At 46.2% G+C, this 25,627-nt stretch overlaps 1 protein-coding gene across 1 annotated transcript in view; it reads right to left on the bottom strand.

The window, feature by feature from the left end:
- Positions 1 to 25,627, bottom strand: part of LOC147105178 (complement receptor type 1-like) — a 358,655-nt gene that overhangs the window by 96,639 nt on the left and 236,389 nt on the right. The window contains exons 47-52 of the mRNA XM_086011790.1: positions 24,395 to 24,572; positions 20,309 to 20,405; positions 19,650 to 19,723; positions 16,751 to 16,936; positions 9,100 to 9,285; positions 4,856 to 5,041 (exon numbers count right to left, since the gene is read on the bottom strand). Of these exons, the coding sequence (XP_085867916.1) occupies positions 4,856 to 5,041; positions 9,100 to 9,285; positions 16,751 to 16,936; positions 19,650 to 19,723; positions 20,309 to 20,405; positions 24,395 to 24,572 (907 nt within the window). The remainder of the gene's footprint in view (positions 1 to 4,855; positions 5,042 to 9,099; positions 9,286 to 16,750; positions 16,937 to 19,649; positions 19,724 to 20,308; positions 20,406 to 24,394; positions 24,573 to 25,627) is intronic.

Here is a 25,627-nt window from a genome sequence, read left to right as displayed (position 1 = left end):
ATGTTACCTGCCACTTATCAGCCCAAGCCTGAACGTCGTCCAGGTCTTATTGCATGCGGGCATGGACTGCTTCATTATCTGAGGAGTTGTGAATGGCACTGAACACTGTGCAGTCATCAGTGAACATCCCCATTTCTGACCTTATGTTGGAGGGACGGTCATTGATGAAGTAGCTGAAGATGGTTGGGCCTAGGACACTGCCCTGAGGAACTCCTGCAACGATGTCCTGGGGCTGTGATGATTGACCTTCAATCACCACAACCATCTTCCTTTGTGCTAGGTAGAAGTCCAGCCAGTGGAGAGTTTCCCCCCCCACCGAATCCCATTGACTTCAGCTGTATTAGGGCTCCTTGATGCCACACTCGGTCAAATGCTGCCTTGACGTCAAGGGCAGTCACTCTCACCTTGCATCTGGAATTCAGCTCCTTTGTCCATGTTTGGACCAAGGCAGTAATAAGGTCGGGAGCCAAGTGGTCTTGGTGGAACCCAAACTGGGCATCAGTGAGCAGGCTATTGGTGAGTAAATGCCACTTGATAGCACTGTTGATGACACCTTCCATCACTTTGCTGATGATTGAGAGTAGACTGATGGGGCGGTAATTGGCCGGGTTGGATTTGTCCTGCTTTTTGTGGACAGGACATAACTGAGCAGTTTTCCACATTGTTCGATAGATGCAAATGTTGTATCTGTACTGGAACAGCTTGGCTAGTCCTGGAGCACAAGTCTTCAGCACGATAGCCGGATGTTGTCTGGGCCCATTGCCTTTGCTGTATACAGTGCGCTCCGCTGTTTCTTGATATCACGTGGAGTGAATTAAATTGGCTGAAGACTGGCTTCTGTGATGGTGGGGACCTCAGGAGGAGGCCGATATGGATCATCAACTCGGCACTTCTGGCTGAAGATGGTTGCAAACGCTTCAGCCTTGTCTTTTGCACTCACGTGCTGGGCACCATCATCGAGGATGGGGATATTCATGGAGCCTCGTCCTCCTGTTAATTGTTTAATGGCCCACCACCATTCTCGACTGGATGTGGCAGGACTGCAGAGCTTTGATCTGATCCGTTGATTGTGGGATCGCTTAGCCCTGTGTATAGCATGCTGCTTCTGCTTTTTAGCATGCATATAATCCTGTCTTGCAGCTTCCCCAGGTTGGCACCTAATTTTTAGGTACGCCTGGTGCTGCTCCTGGCATGCTCTTCTACACTCCTTATTGAATGAGGGTTGGTTCTCTGGCTTGATGGTAATGGTAGAGTGAGGGATATGCCGGGCCATGAGTTTACAGATTGTGGTGGAATACAATTCTGCTGCTGCTGATGGCCCACAGCGCCTCATGGATGCCCAGTTTTGAGCTGCTAGATCTGTTCTGAATCTATCCCATTTAGCACGGTGGTAGTGGCACACAACACGATGGAGGGTATCCTCAGTGTGAAGACGTGTAAAGGTTCTAAATTGGGGGAAGGCTGATTTTAATATGATTAGGCAGGATCCGGCCAAAGTGGACTGGGATCAGTTACTTGTAGGAAAATCCACATCAGAGCAGTGGGAGTCTTTCAGAAAGGAAATAGAGAGAGTACAATGCCAACATGTTCCCGTAAAGGTCAAGGGTGGGACCAACAAGCCCAGGGAACCCTGGATGTCAAGGGATATACAAGAATGGATTAGGAAAAAAAGGGAGGCTTTTGGCAGATACAAAGGACTAAAAACAGTGGAAGCCCTAGAGGAGCATAGAAAGTGCAGGGGGGAACTTAAAAAAAAAAAAATTAGGAGAGCGAAGAGGGGGCATGAAAAAACACTGGCGGGCAAAATAAAGGAAAATCCCAAGGTGTTTTATAAGTATATTAAGGGCAAGAGGATAACCAGGGAAAGAGTAGGGCCCATTAGGGACCAAAGTGGCAATCTGTGTGTAGAGCCGGAAGATGTAGGTGAGGTTTTAAATGAATATTTTGCATCAGTGTTCACTATGGAGAAGGACGATGTAGGCATAGAAATCAGGCAGGGGGATTGCGATATACTTGAACAAATTAGTATTGAGAGGGAGGAGGTGCTAGCGGTTTTAGTGGGCTAAAAAGTGGATAAATCCCCAGGCCCTGACGGGATGTATCCCAGGCTGCTGTGTGAGGCAAGGGAGGAGATTGCAGGGGCTCTGACACAAATTTTCAGAACCTCTCTGGCAACAGAGGAGGTGCCAGAGAACTGCAGAACAGCTAACATAGTACCATTATTCAAGAAGGATAGTACGGATAAACCAGGGAATTAGAGGTCAGTGAGCCTAACATCAGTGGTAAGGAAATTATTGGAAAAAATTCTGAGGGATAGAATTAGTCTCCATTTGGAGAGGCAGGGATTAATCAGGGATAGTCAGCATGGCTTTGTCAGGGGGAGATCATGTCTGACCAATTTGATTGAATTTTTTGAGGGGGTGACTAGGTGTGTGGATGAGCGTAGTGCAGTTGATGTAGTCTACATGGACTTCAGTAAGGCTTTTCACAAAGTCCCACATGGGAGACTGGTCAAGAAGGTAAGAGCCCATGGGATCCAGGGCAATTTGGCACATTGGATCCAAAATTGGCTTAGTGGCAGGAGGCAGAGGGTGATGGTCGAAGGTTGTTTTTGTGACTGGAAGCCTGTGTCCAGTGGTGTACTGTTGGTAGTGTACATTAATGATTTAAATATGAATGTAGGAGGTATGATCAGTAAGTTCGCAGATGACACGAAAATTGGTGGAGTGGTAAATAGTGAGGAGGGAAGCTTCAGGATACAGGACAATATAGGCGGGATGGTTAGATGGGCAGAACAGTGGCAAATGGAATTTAACCCTGAAAAATGTGAGGTGATGCATTTTGGGAGGACTAACAAGGCAAGGGAATACACAATCAATGGTAGGACCCTAGGAAGGACAGAGGATCAGAGGGACCTTGGTGTGCATGTACATAGATCCCTGAAGGCAGCAGGACAGGTAGATAAGGTGGTTAAAAAGGTATATGGGATACTTGCCTTCATTAGCTGAGGCATAGAATATAAGAGCAGGGAGGTTATGATGGAGCTGTACAAAATGCTAGTTAGGCCACAGCTGGAATACTGTGTGCAGTTCTGGTCGCCACACTATAGGAAGGATGTGATTGCATTGGAGAGGGTGCAGAGGAGATTCACCAGGGGGTTACCTGGGCTGGAGCGCTTCAGCTATGAAGAGAGACTGGACAGGTTGGGATTGTTTTCCTTAGAGCAGTGAAGGCTGAGGGGGGACCTGATTGAGGTGTACAAAATTATGAGGGGCATAGATAGGGTAAATAGAAAGGAACGTTTCCCCTTAGCAGAGGGGTCAATAACCAGGGGGCATAGTTTCAAGGTAAGGGGCAGGAGGTTTAGAGGGGATTTGAGGAAAAACTTTTTCACCCAGAGGGTGGTTGGAATCTGGAACTCACTGCCTGAAAGGGTGGTAGAGGCAGGAACTCTCACAACATTCAAGAAGCATTTGGATGAGCACTTGAAACGCCATAGCATACAAGGCTATGGACCAAGTGCTGGAAAATGGGATTAGAATAGACAGGGCTTGATGGCCAGCATGGACACGATGGGCTGAAGGGCCTCTTCCTGTGCTGTATAACTCTGACTCTATGAACAGCCATTTTTCATTTCACACACTATGTTCCTTTAAAATGCAATGTTGAATCTAAACATTGAATAACTGTTTCCTCCCATGCCAATGTTAGGTTTCCAACTATTTTCTTAATGGTGAGAAGCGAGGAGCTGTGGAGGAGGGAAGGGATTAAGGTGTCCAAGTACTTCAATCACTAAAAATTAATGCACAGGTACAAAAAGTTCATGAAATGTTGACCTTTAGTTCAAGGGGGGTTGGAATTCAAAAGTGAGGATGTGATGCTTCAATTTTACAGATCTTTGGTCAACCCTCACTGGAGCACTGCGGTCAGTTTTGGGCACTGAACCTCTGTAAAGATATAATGGCCTTGGAAGGGATATGGTGCAGATTCACCAGAATGATACCAGGGCCTAAAGCATTAAATTAAGATAGGTTGCATAAATGTTGCCTCTATTCCCTTAAGTTTAGAAGGTTGAGGGATGATCTAATTGAGGAATTTTAAATGATTTCGGGATTCGATTGCGTAGATACAGAGAAATTATTTCCCATGGTGGAGGAATCTAAACAATGGGCGCACCATCGTAAAGTTAGAGCTAGGCCATTTAGGAATGAAATGAGGGAGCACTTTTTCCACAGAAATAGTAGTGGAAATCTGGAACTCAGCCCTATATTTGTGTTTGTGACCACAAAATTAAGACATGATAAAAGGGAACAAATGTATGGCATTAAAGCATTCAGCTTCCTCTGCTCATTGGCTCACTGAAAAGAATGCCCATTTATTTTTTTAAGAACAGCAAGAAAAAAAAGCAATGAGCCAATGCCAAATGGGAAAAATCTATCCCAACATTCAGATATTTACATAGTTTCAACAGATTTGCAAAATGTTCCCCCTACATCTTTTGATTCCATTCTCAAGGTTCTTCAGCAGCTCTTCGCAAACCTGCAACCTCCAAAACCTAGAAGGAAAGGGCAGCAGCCGCATGGGAACACCATCACTTCCACACAGCCCTCCAAATCACACACCATCCTGACTTAGAACTATGTTGCCGTTCCTTCATCGTTGCTGGGTCAAAATCCAGGAACTCCCTCCCTAACAGCATTGTTGGAGTACAGTCACCACATGGACTGCAGCGGTTCAAGAAGGCAGCTCACCACCACCTGCTCAAAGGAAATTAGGGGTGGGCAATAAATGCTGGCCTTGCCAGCGACAGCCATATCCCATAAATAAGAAAAACGTTTAATAAATGTTTACTCACGTGGTCTGCAGGTTGGTGGTGGTGGTAAAAATATGTTGTTCTCACTGCATTCAATGACACTTTTGCCAACCATTTCATAACCGTCATTACAGCTGTAGGTGATCGTCTCCTGATGTTTGTATGTAGGTCCAAATCCTGTGACTATGTGACCATTTGCGAGCAGTTCAGGAGATTGACATCCAACAACTGACAGAAGAGCAATCTTTTAGTCTCCATTAAACAATTAACTGTACTTATGATACTGATTGAAAGTCCTATTGGCCCACGACTCATGTTCCCAACTTCATTCAAATATCGTTATGCTTGTTAAGGCATCATTAAAAACCAATTAGTAAATCTCCTATAGCACTATACACAGTGGAGGGCGAGGGATACAAACTAAGAACAAGTCCTGAACTACATTACTTAAGAAATAAATCAAGGGGCAAAAAAGACCAACTTCTACAGCAATTACAAAATCCTCCAGAATAATAATTGATACACTACGATAATCAGATAATTCAGAATTAACAGAAGTCAGCTTGATGAATGGGAATTCTTTTTAAGTCTCATCAGTTTTCAGAAAATTAACCCAACAGTTAAATCAACAAGATCATGCAGCGTAATAATTCTACAATAATTGTCAGGAAAACAAAATGCTTCATTTGTATTAACAATCCATTCTATATCATTGCTCTGGCAACATGGATTAGAAACCATATGCAGATTACATACCATCAAAGTAAAAACATTACTGCCAACGGGGGTCAAAGCAAAACTGTCTAATAGCTGGAGTCAAATCTGCTGTAAAGAAAGATGGTCATGGTTGTTGGAGATCAGTCATCACAGCACCAGGATATCACTGCAGGAGTTACTCAGAGAAACAACCTCAACCCAACCATCTTCAGCAACTTTATTAATGACCTTCTCTCTGTCGTAAGGTCAGGAATGAGGCTGGTTGCAGACGATTCCACAGTGTTCAGCTCTATTCATAACTTACTGATAAAGAAGCAGCCCAACCCAACCTACAATGTTCCAACTTGACCTGATAAGTGGCAGGCAACATCCATGCCACATTAGTGCCAGGTAATGACAACCTCAAAAAGAGAAAGCCCAGCCACCTCCCCTTGGCCTTCAATGGCATTACATTTGCTGACTCCCCCACCATCAACATCTTGAGGGTCACCATTGACCAGAAGCTGAGCTAGACCGGCTATATCAATAGTGTGGCTACAAGAGCAGGGCAGAGATTGGGTACTCTGTGGCACGTGGACGACTTCCTACCACCTGAAAGCCTTTCCACCATCTACAAGGCTCAAGTCACCACTTTGATGGAATACTCACCACTTGCCTGGATGGGTGCAACCACAACAACATTCAAGAAGCTCAACAATATCCAGAACTTGATTGGTACCCTTGCCAGTGAACTCAATATCCACCCCCTCCATCACCGATTCATTGTGGTTGGGGTATGCACAATCTACACGATACACTGCAACTACTCACCAAGGCTGTCTCAACAGCGCTGCCCTCCCATGTGACCTCTATACCAAGGACAAGAGCAACAATGTTGTGGGAATATCATCACCTCCAAGACACACTCCATTCTAACTTGGTAATCACTGCCTAGATTGGAAACTAAAAATAATAAAATCTAAGAGTATATTGTATCCTTGTACCTAGGAAGGGAACTATTTGTTGTGTGGTGATGTAGAACACCTCTAAGGTAACTGGTGCCAGGTAAAACTGGAACACGTGGTACCTCGGGAAGCAGGTCAGCCTGCAAATGTGTAGTTCATGCACAGTAACAGGGATGTACTTGAAATTGTGGTTACTTTTCAATAATCAGCAGATTGTTAGGGCTGGATGTTGATTTTTGGAGGCGTGTAGGAGGTGGGACTACAACTTTCGGGGTTGTAGTTCCGCCTCTATCGAGTTGTGGCCAACCCATGTGATTTTCACTTGATTGACCTTGTTGAGCCCACCCAGCGGGCTCAGCAAGCCAATTAAGGGCCAACCGGCAACATGTGACGTCACAGATTGACATTTCATCTGTCAAAAGCTTTTGACAGATGAAATATCAGTGTTTGACAGCTGTTTGAAGCTGTCAAACACTGACAATCTGTACTCCAAGTTAATTCCTTCCTCTCAGGCTGATTTAGAGATCTCTCCAGAACAGAAAGCTGAATGCTGCAACTTTTGACAGCTCGCGGCCATTCTGCTTTCTGTGCCGGTGAGATGAGGGACTCCCAAGACCTGAAGGAAGGAAGGCTGTAAAGGTAAGTAAATGTAAGTAAAACTTCTTTAAACACTTTACATACACCAAACACACTTACCTCTGAACTCATGCACCCATCACTCACCTGAACACCGGACATCTCGAACCCTCCAGGCCGACGGTCCGCCTCGCTAACTTGGCATGGTTTGGAGCCGTCGGGAATCCCACACTTCAGCAATAAAAATAGGGATTGGGCTAAAAACTGCCTGTTAACTACCTGTTAACAGGCAGTTAATTGGTACTAATCCCCTTTCCGCCTTGGGGAGGCGGCTCCCAGCACAGGTCGGGTATCCGCCCCCTTTGAAACTGACATGGAGGTGGGTTGGGTTCGTGCCACTCGATTGAGATTTTCACCCCCCACACGCCTCCAATCCCGCCTCCACGGCCCAATGAAAATCCTGCCCTTAGTGTGAGAATCATTGGGGGCAATTCCTAACATAGCCTAGCGGGAAACCTAGAAGATTGCATCAGCCACCCATTTTAAACGCCACCTGATTTTACATTCAGGTTTGTGTATCAAAATATAAACTTGTACCATTCTGTGCACAAAAAGCAAAAATGTAGAATTTTTACATTTTTTTTAAATGAAGAAAACCTCCCCATCAAGTTGGCTTCAGCATCTCCGAGTGAATGAAGAAAAAACGTGGTTCCCACTCCTGATCACTAACCGTTAGTTCCAGCTCAAGACTTGTGTACTCTAAGATACTGAAGGTTGCTTGTGCTGAGAGAACTGCACTCCAGCACAAATCACTTCCTTCAGGAGAGGATGAACAAAGTAGGGAAAATAAAGTTACCCATATCACTTACGTTCACAAATGGCCTGTAATGGTGTCCAAGTTGAATCAACCTGACAGATAACAGATCTTGAACTTTCGTTTTTCAATGTGTAGCCTGTATAACAACTGTAATTAACTTCAGTACCAACAGCAAATGAGGTCCGAGAAATTAATTCCTCAGTTGGTGAGCCATTTTCCAATTGTGGAAGCTTGCCACAGGAACCTGTAAACATAAGGAGACCAACATTGTGACTGGCTAAATCTAGCACAGTGTGCAAAAATAAAATTGTGAAGCTTGAATATGAGGTGGATTATGTACAGTATGTCATACAGTTCACAATCGCAGAGGGTTTACAGAGAATCAGTGGATAAAGCTATTCTGAGCTAAGAATATATTTGGCAGTATTAGTGGATGGTCGTTTAATACTCTGTCCACATTTATGTGGTAAGTTCTGTTTGTTGATAGAAATTTATGTTTATGTAAGACTGTATAATGCGGCAAACTCACTAAATGTGCACTAAATCTTCCACTTCTGTGCTCCTGGAGGATGCTGGGAGGACACATCAGGAAATTGTGCCCGTGATTTTGCATCCATTACTTATAAGAAGAATTACATTTATGGTGAAGTATTGCAATGTGGAAAGTGGTGGTGTTGCTGGTGACGAGTGGTGGGTATCCTGAGGGCACCAAAAGGGGAGCAGACAGCTCAGGGGAGTTGACAAGTTCTTCAGCTCAGGAGGCCAAGTGGACCGCCTGATGTTGTGGCAGCGCGGAACTGGCGGCCTGCATTGGTGGGGCTTGTACTACAGAGATAGCCCACTGTTACGATGCAAATGAGGCACGGCCTTCAAAATTGACCAGGCCTCCTGCCACGACTACTGAGCATCCGGTCACACATACAGCCTGCCAGCCACCGGAATTCCACTCGGGTGCTGGGGTGGGGGCGAATTCACCCCTGTATGAGTGTTTGTGACCAGACACGATAAAAGGGGCCAATGTGTGGCGTTAAAGCATCAAGTTTCCTCTGCTCATTCGTCACAGAAAGTATTCCGATTTCTTTTTTAAAGTTGCAAGAAAAAAATCAATGTGCCAATGCCAACTGGAAAAAATCAATCCCAACATTCAGGCGTTAACAGAGTTTCAACAGATTGCAAAAAGCTCCACCCACATCATTTGATTCCATTCTCAAGTTAAAGGAATGGTTACTCACGTGGTCTGCAGGTTGGTGGTGGTGGTACAAATGTGTTGTTCTCATTACATTCAATGACACTTTTGCCAACCATTTCATAACCTTCATTACAGCTGTAGGTGATCGTCTCCCGATGTTTGTATGTAGGTCCAAATCCAGAGACTATGTGGCCATTTGTCAGCCGTTCAGGAGATTGACATCCAACAACTGACAAGAGAGCAATGCTTTAGTCTCCACTAAGAAACTAACTGTACTTATGATACAGAATGAAAGTCTATCTGGCCCACTGCGCCTGTTCCCATCGTCATCGAAATAACATTATGCATGTTAAGACATCATTCAAAAACAATTCGTAAATGCCTGGCTTTACTGCATTAGCAACTAAATTGATCCAAATGTTTATCATATTTTGAATTATAGGCCCCAAGCTCTCAAATTCCCTCCCTAAACCTCCCCCACTCTATTCTCCGTGAAGATACTAATTAAGTCTACCACTTTGACCAAGCTTTTGATCAACTGTCCTAATATCTCCTTATGTGGCTCGATGGTTTGCTAGCAGAACTTGAGGGGGGTGGAGGAAATTTTTTTTTTTTAAAGTTTTAATTTTCTTTAAAGTTTAGTGTAGGTGATTGAGCGAGTATGAGATGATACCGGGCGGGGGGGATATTAGGGTTCCGCAGTCAGGGGCATAGAAGGAGGCAGTGCTAGTGGGACCAGTAGAGAACAGGTGAGAAGCGGTGTGGGGGGAGAAAGGGTGATGACCAAGACAAAGTAGTCAGTTTCCCACTGCTGAGAAACTGGCAAAAATAATTAAGTAGCCAACAAGGCACATCCCTCATTTATGAAACCAGTGGCCCAATTCTCTTCATTGCCTCTCGTGATCTTCCATTGCCCCACTTGGTCTTTCATTGCTCCCCTTCTCTTTGTCACCTCATGCCTTGCACCAATCAGCAGACTGCACAACAACACCGCCCTATTCGGAGTCACCTTTTCCCCAGCCTGCTTCTCCTGCCTGTATTCTTGCTACTCCTGTTCTACTTCATTCCTTCATCCATACTGCTCCCACTTTTTGTTTGGCTGGCACTTCCCACGCTCTCCTTACCGCCACGCTCCACTCACTGCCACTTGTGTGGTAAACCACTGTATTGTATATTGCCACCTCTGGGTGGCGCTGTGTATGGAGGCATGCCTCAGCTGACTCCACCCACCACTGTGTGGGTTTCGTTCAGACTTGTTCAGTCACTCACGAAGAAGCATGGTCTCTTCTTAGCTAATAAAAGCCTTATTCATCTCTTCTTTCGACTCATCATCTCTTCTTCGACTCATCACCTTTTATGAAGTAATTGATAAGCGTATCAATTTTATTAGCTAAAAGTTAAATGGCGACACCTGAGGAGCAACAACAGCAACGGATACAGCAGACATTGCTGAGAGCTCTCAGACCAGCACGCCTGGACCTCGACCCTCAAGATGTGGGTGCATCAGCCAAGTTTGAACACTGGTTGAGCTGCTTTGAATCCTTCCTCGCAATCTCACAGGTTACAGAGGAGGATCACAAACTGAAAATTTTGACCGCCCAGGTGAGCCATCAAGTATATATGCTAATCCGGGACTCTAATACGTACGTGGCGGCCCTCGAGCTACTAAAAGGGCAATATACGCGCCCAGTGAACACAATTTACGCCCGACACCTCTTGGGATCCCGCAGGCAGCAACCGGGAGAATCGGTAGGGGCATTTGCACGGGCGCTACTGGCACTCTGCAGAGACTGCGATTGTAAAGCGGTAACGGCTGTGGAGCACGCGCAGGGACTCGCCTGTGATGCCTTCGTCAGGGGCCTCCAGTCAGACCACACCCGGCAGAGACTGCTAGAAAGCAAGGAACCCGACCTGAAGACGGCCATTGCCCTTGCGCTCTCGTTAGAGGAGGCCCACCGAAACCTCGAGGCATACCCCCGTAACGGCGCCGAGACATGGCAATCGAAACCGTGGGACACGGGACCGCCGCCCCCGGCACCAACCGCTGCAGCGACCCAACCGAGACAGCAGCCTCCGGTAAGAACTGCTTCGATGCCCAGTAACCAGGCCCAAAAATGCTATTTCTGTGGCCAGTTAAAACATCCCAGAGCGCACTGCCCAGCTAAGACAGCTACCTGCTCGGGCTGCGGGAAGAAAGGCCATTACGCTAACGCCTGCAAGGGGAAGCCAGCCAGCAGCGCAGCGTGCGGGCCGTGGGAGCAGCCATCTTATCCGCCATTTTGTGTACCCCCGGCCGCATGGCATCCGCCGCCATCGTATCCAACGCACTCAACCGCCATTTCGTCACCGGAACCGACCACCGTCTCGGCGGATGACTATAGTGACTCACTAAGCCACATACTGGCCTCCGTGACGCTGGATCAAGGCCACCCTCACCATCTATCCAGCTCCATGATGGATATCGCGGTAAACGGCCGCGCCACCAGTTGCCTGATCGACAGCGGGAGCACAGAGAGTTTCGTCCACCCCGACACGGTACGTAGCCACTCCCTCACGATTCTGCCAACGCACCATCGCATTTCTATGGCGTCCAAGTCCCAGTCAATGGACATCAGCGGCTACTGTGTGGTGACCCTGTCAGTAGGGGGCACTGAATATCAAAAATTTAAACTGCTAGTCCTGCCCCGTCTTTGCGCTGCCGTCCTGCTAGGGTTGGATTTTCAGTGCCACCTTAAGAGTGTCACACTAGCATACGGTGGACCCCTCCCCCCACTCACAGTCTGCAACCAACAACTTTTAAATCGCCCGCTGCAAACCACCTGCAGCCTTTCCACATTAAAAGTCCCCCCCCCTCCCCTGTTCGCTAACCTCACCCGCGACTGTAAACCCATCGCTACCAAAAGCAGGCGGTACAGTGCCGGGGACAGAGCTTTTATCAGCTCTGAGGTGGAGCGGCTCTTGAAGGAGGGCATTATCGAAGGTAGCACTAGCCCCTGGCGAGCCCAGGTTGTAGTCGTTAAAACCACTGCAAAACGCCGCATGGTAATCGACTACAGCCAAACCATAAACCGGTACACCCAGCTGGACGCGTACCCCCTCCCTCGCATATCTGATATGGTCAATCAGATTGCGCAATACAAAGTATTCTCCACCATCGACCTTAAGTCAGCGTACCACCAGCTGCCCATCCGCCATGAGGACCGCCAGTATACTGCCTTCGAGGCAAACGGCCGCCTCTACCACTTCCTTAGGGTCCCCTTCGGCGTCACCAACGGGGTTTCGGTCTTCCAAAGGGAGATGGACCGAATGGTTGACCAGAACGCGCTGCGGGCAACCTTCCCCTATTTGGATAACGTCACCATCTGCGGCCACGACCAGCAGGACCACGACGTTAATCTAGCAAATTTCCTCCGTACGGCCCAACGGCTGAACCTAACGTACAATAAGGAAAAATGTATGTTTCACACCAAGCGCCTGGCCATCCTCGGCTGCGTGGTGGAGAACGGAGTCATCGGGCCCGACCCCGACAGAATGCGCCCCCTAATGGAGCTACCCCTTCCCCACTGCCAAAAAGCACTGAAGAGATGCCTGGGGTTTTTCTCCTACTACGCCCAGTGGGTGCCCCTCTATGCAGACAAAGCCAGGCCCCTCATCAAAGCCACCTCCTTCCCCCTGACACCAGAGGCGTGTGCAGCCTTCACTCTTATCAAGAACGATATCGCGAAGACCGCAATGCACGCGGTGGATGAGTCCATCCCCTTCCAAGTGGAGAGCGATGCCTCCGACTTCGCCCTAGCCGCGACCCTTAACCAGGCGGGCAGACCCGTGGCCTTTTTCTCAAGGACCCTCCAGGGCCCCGAGACGAGACACTCCTCCGTCGAAAAGGAGGCCCAGGCTATTGTAGAAGCGGTGCGTCACTGGAGGCATTACCTGGCCGGGAAACGATTTACCCTGCTCACTGACCAGCGTTCAGTAGCTTTTATGTTTAATAATAAGCAGAGGGGTAAAATCAAGAACGACAAGATCTTGAGGTGGAGAATCGAACTCTCCACCTACAATTATGATATCTTGTATCGGCCAGGGAAACTCAATGAGCCCCCAGATGCCCTATCACGTGGTACATGCGCCAACGCGCAGAGTGATAGGCTGCAGTCCCTCCACAATGACCTCTGCCACCCGGGGGTCACCAGGTTTTTCCATTTTATCAAATCCCGTAACCTGCCCTACTCCATCGAGGAGGTCAGGACCATGACCAAGAGCTGCCAAATCTGCGCCGAGTGCAAACCGCACTTCTATAGGCCGGACAGAGCAAGCCTGATCAAGGCCACCCGCCCCTTCGAACGCCTGAGCGTCGATTTTAAAGGGCCCCTCCCCTCCGCTGACCGCAATGTGTACTTCCTCAACATAGTTGATGAGTACTCCCGTTTCCCCTTTGCCATCCCTTGCCCAGACATGACCAGTACCACGGTCATCAAGTGTCTGAATGACATCTTCGCTCTGTTCGGGTTCCCCAGCTATATACATAGCGACAGGGGCTCATCGTTCATGAGCGACGAACTTCGGCAGTACCTGCTAACAAGAGGTATCGCCACGAGCAGGACCACCAGTTACAACCCCCGGGGGAACGGCCAGGTGGAAAGGGAGAACGCGACGGTTTGGAAGGCAGTCCTCTTAGCACTAAAATCTAAGGGCCTTCCGACCTCCCGCTGGCAGGAGGTCCTCCCTGCAGCGCTTCACTCCATTCGGTCACTGCTTTGTACCGCCACTAATGCGACCCCTCATGAGAAAATGTTCGTTTTCCCCCGGAAGTCTACATCGGGAACCTCGCTACCGGCATGGTTGACTTCTCCTGGGCCCGTCCTACTGCGGAGGCACGTGAGGACGCATAAAACGGACCCCCTGGTCGAGCGGGTGCACCTCCTACACGCCAACCCCCAGTATGCCTGGGTGACATACCCAGACGGGCGGGAGGACACGGTCTCCATACGAGATCTCGCACCCTCGGGTACCCCTGAATTACCACCGTTATCCCCCTTACCACCGTTATCCCCCTTACCACTGTTATCCCCCACCACCCCTCCCAACCCAACCCCTGCAGACGGCATGCCAAAGCCCCAGGAATCTTCGCCAACCACCCAGACACCAGACCCGACGTCGGATGCTGCAACACCACCGCCGCCACCACGACGATCAGGACGTCAGACAAGGCCTCCTGATAGACTTAACTTGTAGTACCCTTCACCCCGCCGGACTTCACATTAAACAAGGGGTGAATGTGGTAAACCACTGTATTGTATATTGCCACCTCTGGGTGGCGCTGTGTATGGAGGCATGCCTCAGCTGACTCCACCCACCACTGTGTGGGTTTCGTTCAGACTTGTTCAGTCACTCACGAAGAAGCATGGTCTCTTCTTAGCTAATAAAAGCCTTATTCATCTCTTCTTTCGACTCATCATCTCTTCTTCGACTCATCACCTTTTATGAAGTAATTGATAAGCGTATCAACTTGCACTTTTCCTTTACAAGTCACCTCCACCTCCTAGATCTCCCACGGCTCAACTTCACAAAACTACCACTTCTTGTCTGCTAAAAGTCCACGAAAACTATCACCTCCTAAACACCCCACCACTCACCAAAACTCTGCTCCTTGCTCCAACCTTACCATTAGCAATATGGCTTGCAGAAGGAGCAGGATTGATTTGATGAATAGCCATTTTTCATTTCACACACTATGGGCTGGATTTTACCAGCCCTGATGAGGCTGGACTGCTGGCAAAATGGGAAAAATTGGGAGCGGGTCCCAACCCCACTCACAACCCACCTCCGAACCATCTTCCTGGGAGGCAGGTCCCCGACTCGCGCAGAGACCCATCTCCTCAAGGCGGGAAGGGAATTAGAGCCAATTTTGAGGCTTTTCCCCATTTTACGCCTGCAAGTTCGGGCTTCCCAACGGCTGCAAACCTCGCCAAGGTCAACAAGGCAAGCAGTGGGTCTGCAGGGGTGAGAAGGGTCAAAATGTCAGCTGTAGAGGTGAGTGATGGGTGCAAGTGTGGACAGGTAAGTATGAGAGGTGAGTGTAAAGTGTTGGAAAAAGTTTCCTTACCTTTGTTTCTTTCTGCAGGCTTCAACCCTTAGGGATCCAGAGGTGCCTCATTTCAACAGCAGAGATGACAGAATGGCTGCTGCATTCTTAGCTGCAGCAGCCATCTGCTTTCTGCTGAGGAGAGAGGTTTTGTGAGCCTTCTGTGCAAGAGCTCACCTTAGAACAGAGATTGTCAGTGTTTGACAGCTTCTCAAACGGGAAAAATCAATCCCAACATTCAGATAATTCAACCGTCAAAAAATTTGCAACAGAAGAAGCGACATACGCTGACATCATCTGTCACCGGCTCTCCCTTAATTGGCCGGCTAAGCCAGCAGGTCGGGCTTAACAAGTCCAATCAAGGGAGAATAGCGTGGGTTCGTCAGACGTCGCTGGGGGCGGGACTGAAACCCGGAAACTGAAGTCCCGCCTCCGGCACGTCTCCAGAGGTAAGATTGTGGCCTGAGTTCCTTTAATATGCAATGTTGAATCTAAATATTGAATAACTGTTTCCTCCCATGCCAATGTTAGGTTTCCAACTATTTTCTTAATGGTGAGAGGCTAGGAGCTGTGGAGGAGTGAAGATATTAAGGTGTCCAAGTACATCAATCACTAAAAACTAGTGCACAAAAGTGAGGATGTGGTGCTTCAATTTTACAGATCCCTGGTCAACCCTCACTGGAGTACTGTGTTCAGTTTTGGGCACTGAACCTCTGTAAAGATATATTGGCCTTGGAAGGGATATGGTGCAGATTCACCAGAATGATACCAGGGCCTAAAGCATTAAATTAAGATAGGTTGCATAAATGTTGCCTCTATTCCCTTAAGTTTAGAAGGTTGAGGGGTGATTGAGGAATTTTAAATGATTTAGGGATTCGATTGCGTAGATACAGAGAAATGATTTCCCGTGGTGGAGTAATCTAAACAATGGGCGCATCATCGTAAAATTAGAGCTAGGCCACTTAGCAATGAAATCAGGAAAAACTGTTTCCACAAAAATAGTAGTGGAAATCTAGAACTCAGCCCTATGTGTGTGTTTGTGACCACAAAATTAAGACATGATAAAAGGAACAAATGTATGGCATTAAAGCATTCAGCTTCCTCTGCTCATAGGCTCACTGAAAAGTATTCCCATTTATTTTATTAAGAACAGCAAGAACAAAAATCAATGAGCCAATGCCAAATGGGAAAATTCAATCCCAACATTCAGATATTTACATAGTTGAAACAGATTTGCAAAATGTTCCACCTACATCTTTTGATTCCAGTCTCAGGTATCTTCAACGGCTCTTCGCAAACCCACAACCTCTACCACCTAGAAGGAAAGGTCGCATAGGAACACCATTACCTCAACACTGCCCTCCAAGCCACACACCATCCTGACTTGGAAATATGTCGCCGTTCCTTTATCATCGCTGGGTCAAAATCCAGGAATTCCCTCCCTAACAGCACTGTGGGAGTACCTTCACCACATCGACGGCCCCGGTTCAAGGCGGCGAACCACCACCAACTTCTCAAGGGAAGTTAGGGATGGGCAATAAATGCTGCTCTTGCCAGCGATGGCCACATCCCATAAACGAAGAAGAAAAGAGTTGAAGAAATGTTTACTCACGTGGTCTGCAGGTAGGTGGTGTTGGTACAAATGTGTTGTTCTCACTACATTCAATGACACTTTTGCCAACCATTTCATAACCTTCATTACAGCTGTAGGTGATCATCTCCTGATGTTTGTATGTAGGTCCAAATCCTGTGACTATGTGGCCATTTGCGAGCAGTTCAGGAGATTGACATCCAACAACTGACAAAAGAGCAATGTTTTAGTCTCCATTAAACAGTTAACTGTATTTATGATACTGATTGAAAGTCCATTTGGCCCACTACTCATGTTCCCAACTTCATTCAAATAACATTATGCTTGTTAAGGCATCATTAAAAACCAATTAGTAAATCTCCTATAGAACTTTACACCGTGGAGGCGGTGTTATAAACTAAAAACAAGTCATGAACTTCATTACATAAGAAATAAATCAAGGGGCAAAAAAGACCAACTTCTACAGCAATTGCAAAATCCTCCAGAATAATATTTGTTGCACTACGATAAACAGATAATTCAGAATTAACACAAGTCAGCTTGATGAATGGGAATTCTTTTTCAGTATCATCAGTTTTCAGAGAATTAACCCAGAAGTTAAATCAACAAGATCATGCAGCGTGATAATTCTACAATAATTGTCAGGGAAACAAAATGCTTCATTTGTATTAACAATCTATTCTATATCATTGCTCTGGCAACATGGATTAGAAACCATATGCAGATTACATACCATCAAAGTAAAAACATTACTGCCAATGGGGGTCAAAGCAAAACTGTCTAATAGCTGGAGTCAAATCTGCTGTAAAGAAAGATGGTCATGGTTGTTGGAGATCAGTCATCACAGCACCAGGATATCACTGCAGGAGTTACTCAGGGAAGCATCCTCAACCCAACCATCTTCAGCTACTTTATTAATGACCTTCTCTCTGTCATAAGGTCAGGAATGAGGCTGTTTGCTGACGATTCCAGTGTTCAGCTCTATTCTTAACTTCACTGATAAAGAAGCAGCCCATCCCAGCCTACAACACTCCGACCCGAACTGACAAGTGGCAGGTAATATTCACACCACATTAGTGACAGGTAATGACTATCTCAAAAGAGAAAGCCCAGCCACCTCCCCATGACCTCCAATGGCATTACATTTGCTGAGTCACCATCAACATCTTGAGGGTCACCATTGAGCAGAAGCTGAACTAGACCAGCTGTATCAACACTGCGGCTACAAGAGCAGGGCAGAGATTGGGTACTCTGCGGCACGTGGACTACTTCCTGCCACCTGAAAGTCTTTCCACCATCTACAAGGCTCAAGTCAGCACTTTGATGGAATACTCACCACTCGCCTGGATGGGTGCAACCACAACAACATTCAAGAAGCTCAACAATATCCAGGACATGATTGGTACCCTTGCAACTGAACTCAATATCCACCCCCTTCATCACCAAAGTTTGCATGTAAATCAGGGATGTTAGTAGAGTTGCTCAAGTATAGGACTGTGCCACACATGAATATTTAACATTAATGATCTATGCTTTCAGCATCCCTACTGCTGTATGAGACATATACTCACCTGCAATATGACTTTATTCTCACAGACAGCTTGTGTTGCAGTTTTACACACCAGCAACTGGGTTAAAGGGAGGGTTCAACCCTCCGGGAGGGGCCTGGAGACTCCAGGAATTAAAGATTAATCTCCTGGACACTGCAGCCAGCAACCCAGGTGAAAAATTACAGGGGCGCTAAAAAGTGAATTTTGCTATCATTCCACATTCCTAGTGCTCTCCATAGAGGGGTGTTGGACGTATCCCGATACTAGGTGGAAGATTATCACGTGTGAAGGCCAGGGAAAAATTTAATTGAGTTCGAGAACTGAACAGACGGTAGATCAAAAGCTTCAGCGATTAATCTCAGTCAGGTCACTGGCACAGCACACTGATGAAACAATACATGCAATTCAGAGCAGGCCATGGGCATTCTTCTCGCTGACTTTTCCTTTCTGCCCTCTCCCAATAATCCTCGCAACAACCTAATCGCCTTATCTCAGCTGCATGCTTTTGTTTTTAAGGTGAGCAGGTAAACAGAAAGAGAGATGAATACAGAGAAGCCAGGGTGAACCGTGAACAGTGGAAGGTTAGTTGCTTTCCACTTAGGGTACAGCACACGTCGCAGGATTGTAAAATCTGAAATACTAAATAAAAGGGAGGAGAATTACAAGGTATTTATAGGCCATTCGGCCCAACAGGCCGGTGTTTATGCTCCACACGAGCCTCTTCCACCCTTCTACATCTAACCCCATCAACATATCCTTTCTGTTCCTTTCTCCCTCATGTGCTTATCTAACTTCCCCTTAAACGCATCTATGCTGTTCACCTCAACGACTCCTTGTGGTAGCGAGTTCCACCTACTTATTTAAATAATAGCATAAATTAATTGGGAATGAAATTTTATTTAATAAGTAAACATTGGTTGACTAATTTCTTTCCCCATCACAAAAACATCCATCACTTTAATTACAGCTCAATTTGGCAATTTACACCACAGCAACTGCACGAGAGGCAAATTCCTGTGGAATTGATACTGAAAGTATTAATCCGAGTACCATTTACAGTGTGACTGAAAAAGCACATTTTAAAAACAGTATCTACAATTGTTACTTTTCTTCCTTCCTCAGTAATCAAACTATTTATCACCATGGGAATGGAAATCATTTAATAAATTAAAAAGAAAATGCCAAGCAGCCCATGAACCCTATTGCTTCTGCTGGCCATGTACTGTACAATCGCACCATTATAATTCTGACAACAATCATTCACTGTAAAGCTAATTGGGGTACTTTATAAAACATTATACAATATTTTAGAAGTTGATATAATTGTTTGGCACAGAAAGTGAAGCCAGACATTTAGAGCCCTAACTTACATTCACAGGTTGGGACCTGGCCATCCCAGCCATCAGCTGTACACAACCGATAGTTCCGACCCACCATCCGGTACCTGGAGAAACAGAAGCAGGCCGCAGCAGATAATCAAAGCAGTGAACTGAAAGTTAAATACAACAATGGAACAGCATCATGCAGAGCAAAGAAATGAAAGGGTTACATTATTAACTATCTACACACTGGTTTGGTAGAGCAACAGAAAGCTACAAAGGGTCCTGGGTTACATTAGCACAGGGGTACATTGAAAATTAAGACATATTATACTATTACTGGACCAAGTCTTGGTCGGAAAGCATATGGAAGAGCAAACATAATTCAGGTCAGCTAGTCTTTGGAAGGGTATTGGTGCTTCTTGGCTCACAGAGCTGAATCACAGTTTTGAGGGCAGGCACAAACCTCCAATGTTAGAGTCAAATTATGGATCTACAGATCAATCATAAATTAAATATTGCAATTGTTCTCTGAGAGCCTAAGTGACAGGAAGTTTGATCAGAGGGTGAAAGTAGTGATTGTCTTTGGTTGGGTAAGTTGCATTGTTGCACCAACATGGAGATGCTGTGGGCTGCTGTAACCTCATTCACAACATTTTTAAAATAAACCTTCACCAAACTATTCAGCAATCTGAGTAAGGACAACTCACCCTTCATTACAATAAAAAGTAACTTTGCTTCCAAATGTAGTATTTGGTGCCTCATAATACCCGTTCAGAATCTCTCCTGGATTACCACAGTTCAATGCTAGATAGAAAAAAATGGAAAAGGTAGAAATATTACAAAATATCAGGAGCTCAAGTGACTTTTTTCAATTTTTTTTCCCAATGTATTTCGCAGTATTTTGGAATTAATATATGAAACTTCTCCTAATTCTGGAATTCATTTTGAAAATGTTGTCAGAATATATACAAGACTCACTCAAAGGTGCATTACCCCTTATTAATAGGCCTCTGCCTTCAATCTCCCTCAGAATGCATCTAGGAGAATCTTTACCAGCAGTCCAAAACACAAGGGCCTAGAAATTCAGTTGTGGAGCTCACGTTTTTGGGCACTAAAAAGCCTCTTAAGCCTCCAACATGGCAGGCAGGAAGCATCTCAATGTGATTGGACAACAAATATCTCATCTTTGGAAGTCTCTACCCCAAAGGGCTCTGGATGCTGAGTCGTTGAGTATATTCAAGGCTGAGATTGATAGATTTTTGGACTCTTGGGAATAAGGGTGTAGGCGGGAAAGTGGAGTTGAGGTCGAAGATCAGCCATGACCAGATTGAATGGCGGAACAGGCTCGAGGGGCCTTCTGCACTACAGTGGGCAAGCTGCAGTACAGGGGAAGAACAGGGGAGGAGAATATGAAATCCAGCACGGGAAGCACTAATAATTTTCAAAAAGGTATAATGAAGCTCACACTGAGTGCAGCATGGCCAAAAAGACACGTGCATTTCTTCACTGCTAAATGGAGTGTGTTGTTCATCAGGTGCGCAAGGCCTCAGCAATACAACACCTGGCTTGGAGCCTCACTGACTGAGAACATCAGTGGAACCTTGAAAATTTTACCCTTAAATACTATTAAAGTACCAATGCTTCATTAATAATCATATTTGAATTTGAATATTTGGAATACCAATTCAGTCTGTAATTTTTTAAATTTACAATTTCCACATCAAATGTACTTTGATGCAGTTAGTAAAACGTGCATTATCCAGCTCTCCTACTTACCAACAACCTTTTGTATACGTCCATTTGATGCTGTAGGATTTTTAAAAAGACTAAGTTAAGCACACACAAATTCACATCGTCAAATGCATCTGATGCATAATATGTGGCAAATTGATTCTTCAAATCACATCAGGCATAACAACTTGTATTTATATAGCACTTTAATGTAGTAAAACGTCCCAAGGCATTTCACAGGAGCATTATCAAACAAAATTTGACACCGAGCCATATAAGGAGATATTGGGGCTGATGAAAGAGGTAGGTTTTAAGGAGTGTATTGAAGGAGGAAAGAGAGGTAGAGAGGCGGAGAGATTTAGGGAGTAAATTCCAGAGCTTAGGGTCTTGGCAGCTGAAGGTGCAGCCACCAATGGTGGAGCGATTAAAATCAGGAATACTCAAGAGGTCAGAATTAGAGGAGCGCAGATATCTCGGAGGGTTGTGGGGCTGGAGGAGATTACAGAGGTAGCCTTCCTCTTGCTATCAATACGGTAACCTCTGAATCCTCTACCATGCCAGTAACAGCAGAGGACATGGGGGAAACAATGAACTATGTTCAACATAAAAGGGAGATTTAAAGAAGCAAAGGGGTGATCCAAAATACCAAATGGGAATCAACTGGACAATTTTAAATACAAAGGAAAGCTATGATGCACACGATGAGTGAGTGAAGGGGTTGCTGCTCTATTTATTCTCTGATTTGACTCATCAGAACAGGTGTCAAGCTTGTTCCTGTTAGATCGGAGATACATCCTTGGGACAGAGCAGAGGAAACTTTGTACTGCTCTGGTCATTTTAAACCTGATATGGGCATGATTAATGTAGACACTGGGTAGGCGGGTTTCGAGGCGGGACTGCCGGGAAAATGGCAGAATCTGGGGGCGGGTGCCCATCCCACCCCAGTGCCATCTTCCTAGGAGGCGGGTACCTGACCCACGCCGGGTCCCGCCTCCTCGAGGCGGGAAGGGGATTAGTGCCAATTAACAGGTAGTTAACAGGCAGTTTTTTAGCTAATCCCTATTTTGAGCTCTGAAGTGTGGGCTTCCCGACGGCACCGAACCTCACCACGAGGCGGGCCGTGAGTCTGTGGGGGTCGGAGGGGCCGAGATATCCGGTGTCCAGGTGAATGATGGGTGCATGTGTGCAGAGATAAGTTTGTGAGGTGAATCTGAAGTGTTTTAATAAGTTTTACTTATCTTTACTTCTTCCTGCAGGCTTCCTCCCTTCAGTTCTCGGGAGTCCCTCAGTTCACCGGCACAGAAATCAGAATGGCCGCTGAACTGTCAAAAGCTGCAGCCTTCTGCTTTCTGCTTAGGAAGGCTTTCTAATTGAGTCTTTAGTAAAGATTCAACTTAGAAGACAGATTGTCAGTGTTTGACAGCTTCACAGAGCTGTCAAACGATGACATTTCATCTGTCAAAAGCGCTTGACAGATGAAACGTCACTCGCTGCCATCACCTGTAACCGGCTTTCCCTTAATTGGCCTGCTAAGCCCGTCGGGCGGGCTTAACAAGTTCAATCAAGGGAAAATAGCGTGGGTTGGCCACAAGTCGATGGAGGCGGGACTAAAACCCAACAAGTGGGAGTCCCACCTCCAAAAGCTCCCCATTGACAAAAGCCAGCCCTGGGTGACAGACATAGAAAAGTGTCCCAGTCCCTAGTACTGATATCCAACACCTTAATAGGAAACAAAAATATTGACGCAAGAGTATACTATATTCTTATACCTTCAAAGCATTTTATTTTATTAGGACACATCCTACTTGTCTGGTGTTAGGTAAAACTGCACCACATGTTGCCGTAGGAATAGAATCAGATCACAGATGAGTGGGCATATTGTAGCACGTGCACAGTAGTGACAGCATACTTGAAATATTGAATGACGCTTTGTACCAACTAGCACACCATCATTGTTGGAGTGCCACAAAGTTCCGTTCATGCCCCTTTTTCTCATCGATACACTGTTCTTCAGTAACAACAATTGTAGACATGGATTCCACTTCCATATGTATGCGAACACCATCCATTACTACTTCTCCACCACCACGCTTGACTCCGCAATGACCACGGTTGAGCTTGGCTGCTTATCTGACATTAAGTCATAGTTAAGGAAGACCTTTCTTCAATTTATCTGCAAGACTGAAGTCATCCTGTTTGGCTCCTGCCAAAGAATCAGCCCCCTCCCTGAATTTCATTCTCCTCCCTGACTACCACTCTCTTATCCATCAGAAAGACCACTTATTTCCACTTCAGTAACATTACCTGCTTCTACCTCCGCACCACCACCACTGAAATATTTCTCCAGGCTTTTGTTACCTCTCAATATCGATTATTTCACTCAAGCTTGATCAGCAAATTAATGCAAGTTTCCTATGTGCTGCACTAACACAAGTAATTCAGTGGGGCACAGACACAGATCTAGTTGGATTTTAAATGAGAAAGCAAGAGGAGGGAGGATAAGCATAATTTAACTATGGATCATTAATATCACCTTGGTAACTATAATTAGCAATTCACACACATTAATATATAACAATTCAACTATGGCTGACAACATCAGATTATACTCTGCCAATTCACAATTTATATTCATTTAACGATGATATAAATGTAGTTTACATTTTCAGGGTGGTGTTTCAAAATACAAACTTGTACCATTCTGTTAACAAAAGGCAAAAATATAGAATTTAGATCTTTTTTTATAAAGATAAGCTCCCCATCAAGTTGGTTTCAACATCTCCGAGTGAATGAAGAAAAAATGGTACCCACTCCTGATCACTAACCATTAGTTCCAGCTTAAGGCTTGTTTACTCTAATTGAAGAAACAATCAGGAGTCAGTACAGTGGATCCTATGGTTAAGTTCCATGCCAACATTCACTGTTCAAACTCTAAGAATGGCCTCTTGGGTGAGGTACTAGAGGCTGCTTTTGCTGAGCGAACTGCACTCCAGCACAAGTCCTTTAGGGGAGGATGTACAAAGTGAATTAATAGGGAAAATAAAGTTACCCTTATCACTTACGTTCACAAATGGCCTGTAATGGCGTCCAAGTTGAATCAACCTGACAGGTAACAGATCTTGAACTTTCGTTTTTCAGTGTGTAGCCCGTATAACAGCTGTAATTAACTTCAGTACCCACAGCAAATGAGGTCCGAGAAATTAATCCCTCAGTTGGTGAGCCATTTTCCAATTGTGGAAGCTTGGCACAGGACCCTTTAAACATAAGGGCCTAGAAATTCAGTATAGCCACTTTTGGGACGGTAAAGTCGGGTGGTCGCTAAAGTTAGCGCCCGCCGGAAACTGCAGGTCACTTCGCCGAAATTCAGTAGATCTGGCCAAGAGTTTGGGCGAGCGCTGAAACTGGCGTTGCACTCCTATCTTCAGGCGCTAAGCCGGCGGTGCAGACTGATAACGCCGAGGCCGGGTGCAGCGCAGGTGCGGTCATGTTTTGATTGACAGCAGACACCCTGACGCCGGCCAGCTCTTAAAGGGGGAAGGGTCGACTTTGTCTGCAGCCACGCCCTGGATAGTGGAGCCCTGCAGCTAGGCCTGAACACTGCTGGTGGACCCAAATAGCGCCTGAAGCCATGGAGAAGGCCCGTGAACGAGCGCAGCGCTTCTCCCAGCATGCTTTGAGGGTGCTGGTTATGGGGTTGGAAAGGTACAAAGAGATCTTGTGCCCGGACAGTGGCAAGAAGGCTCCCAGGAGGCAGTACAGGAGAGCCTGGAGGAAAATCGCCCACAGGGTGTCAGTCAACAGCGATGTCCCCAGGACTGGTGACCAATGCCGCAAGAAGTACAACGACCTCACTCGGATGGTCAAGGTGAGTACCCTTTCCAGTGTCCTCCTCATCCTTGCATGTGCACCTCACATTATGGGCAAAGGGACCTCAAAGGCCTAATGGCCAGCCCTCCTCCCGCAGCTATGGCACTGGCATGATCCTCAATAGCACTTTCTGCACTTAACACACTGGCCAAGCTATTCGACCATGGGAGGCAGTGCACACAACAACAGGCCACCACACTGGCCAAGCTATTCGACCATGGGAGGCAGTGCACACAACAACAGGCCACCACACTGGCCAAGCTATTCCACCATGGGAGGCAGTGCACACAACAACAGGCCACCACAATGTACTTAGAGGCCGTCCTTTCTCTTGCAGGCCAAGATGGCCCGGAATTTGAAGAGCCAGAATGTCACCGGGGGAGACCGTGCCCAGTTCCAGGAGCTCAGTGAGCTGGAGGAGAGCGTGG

This window comes from Somniosus microcephalus, chromosome 18 (genome assembly GCF_052327205.1).
Source record: "Somniosus microcephalus isolate GS21.2 chromosome 18, FLI_Smic_1.0, whole genome shotgun sequence".
In the NCBI taxonomy this organism is placed as follows: Eukaryota; Metazoa; Chordata; class Chondrichthyes; order Squaliformes; family Somniosidae; genus Somniosus; species Somniosus microcephalus.
Note: the sequence above shows the minus strand (reverse complement) of the source record. Positions and strands in the feature narration are given on the sequence as shown.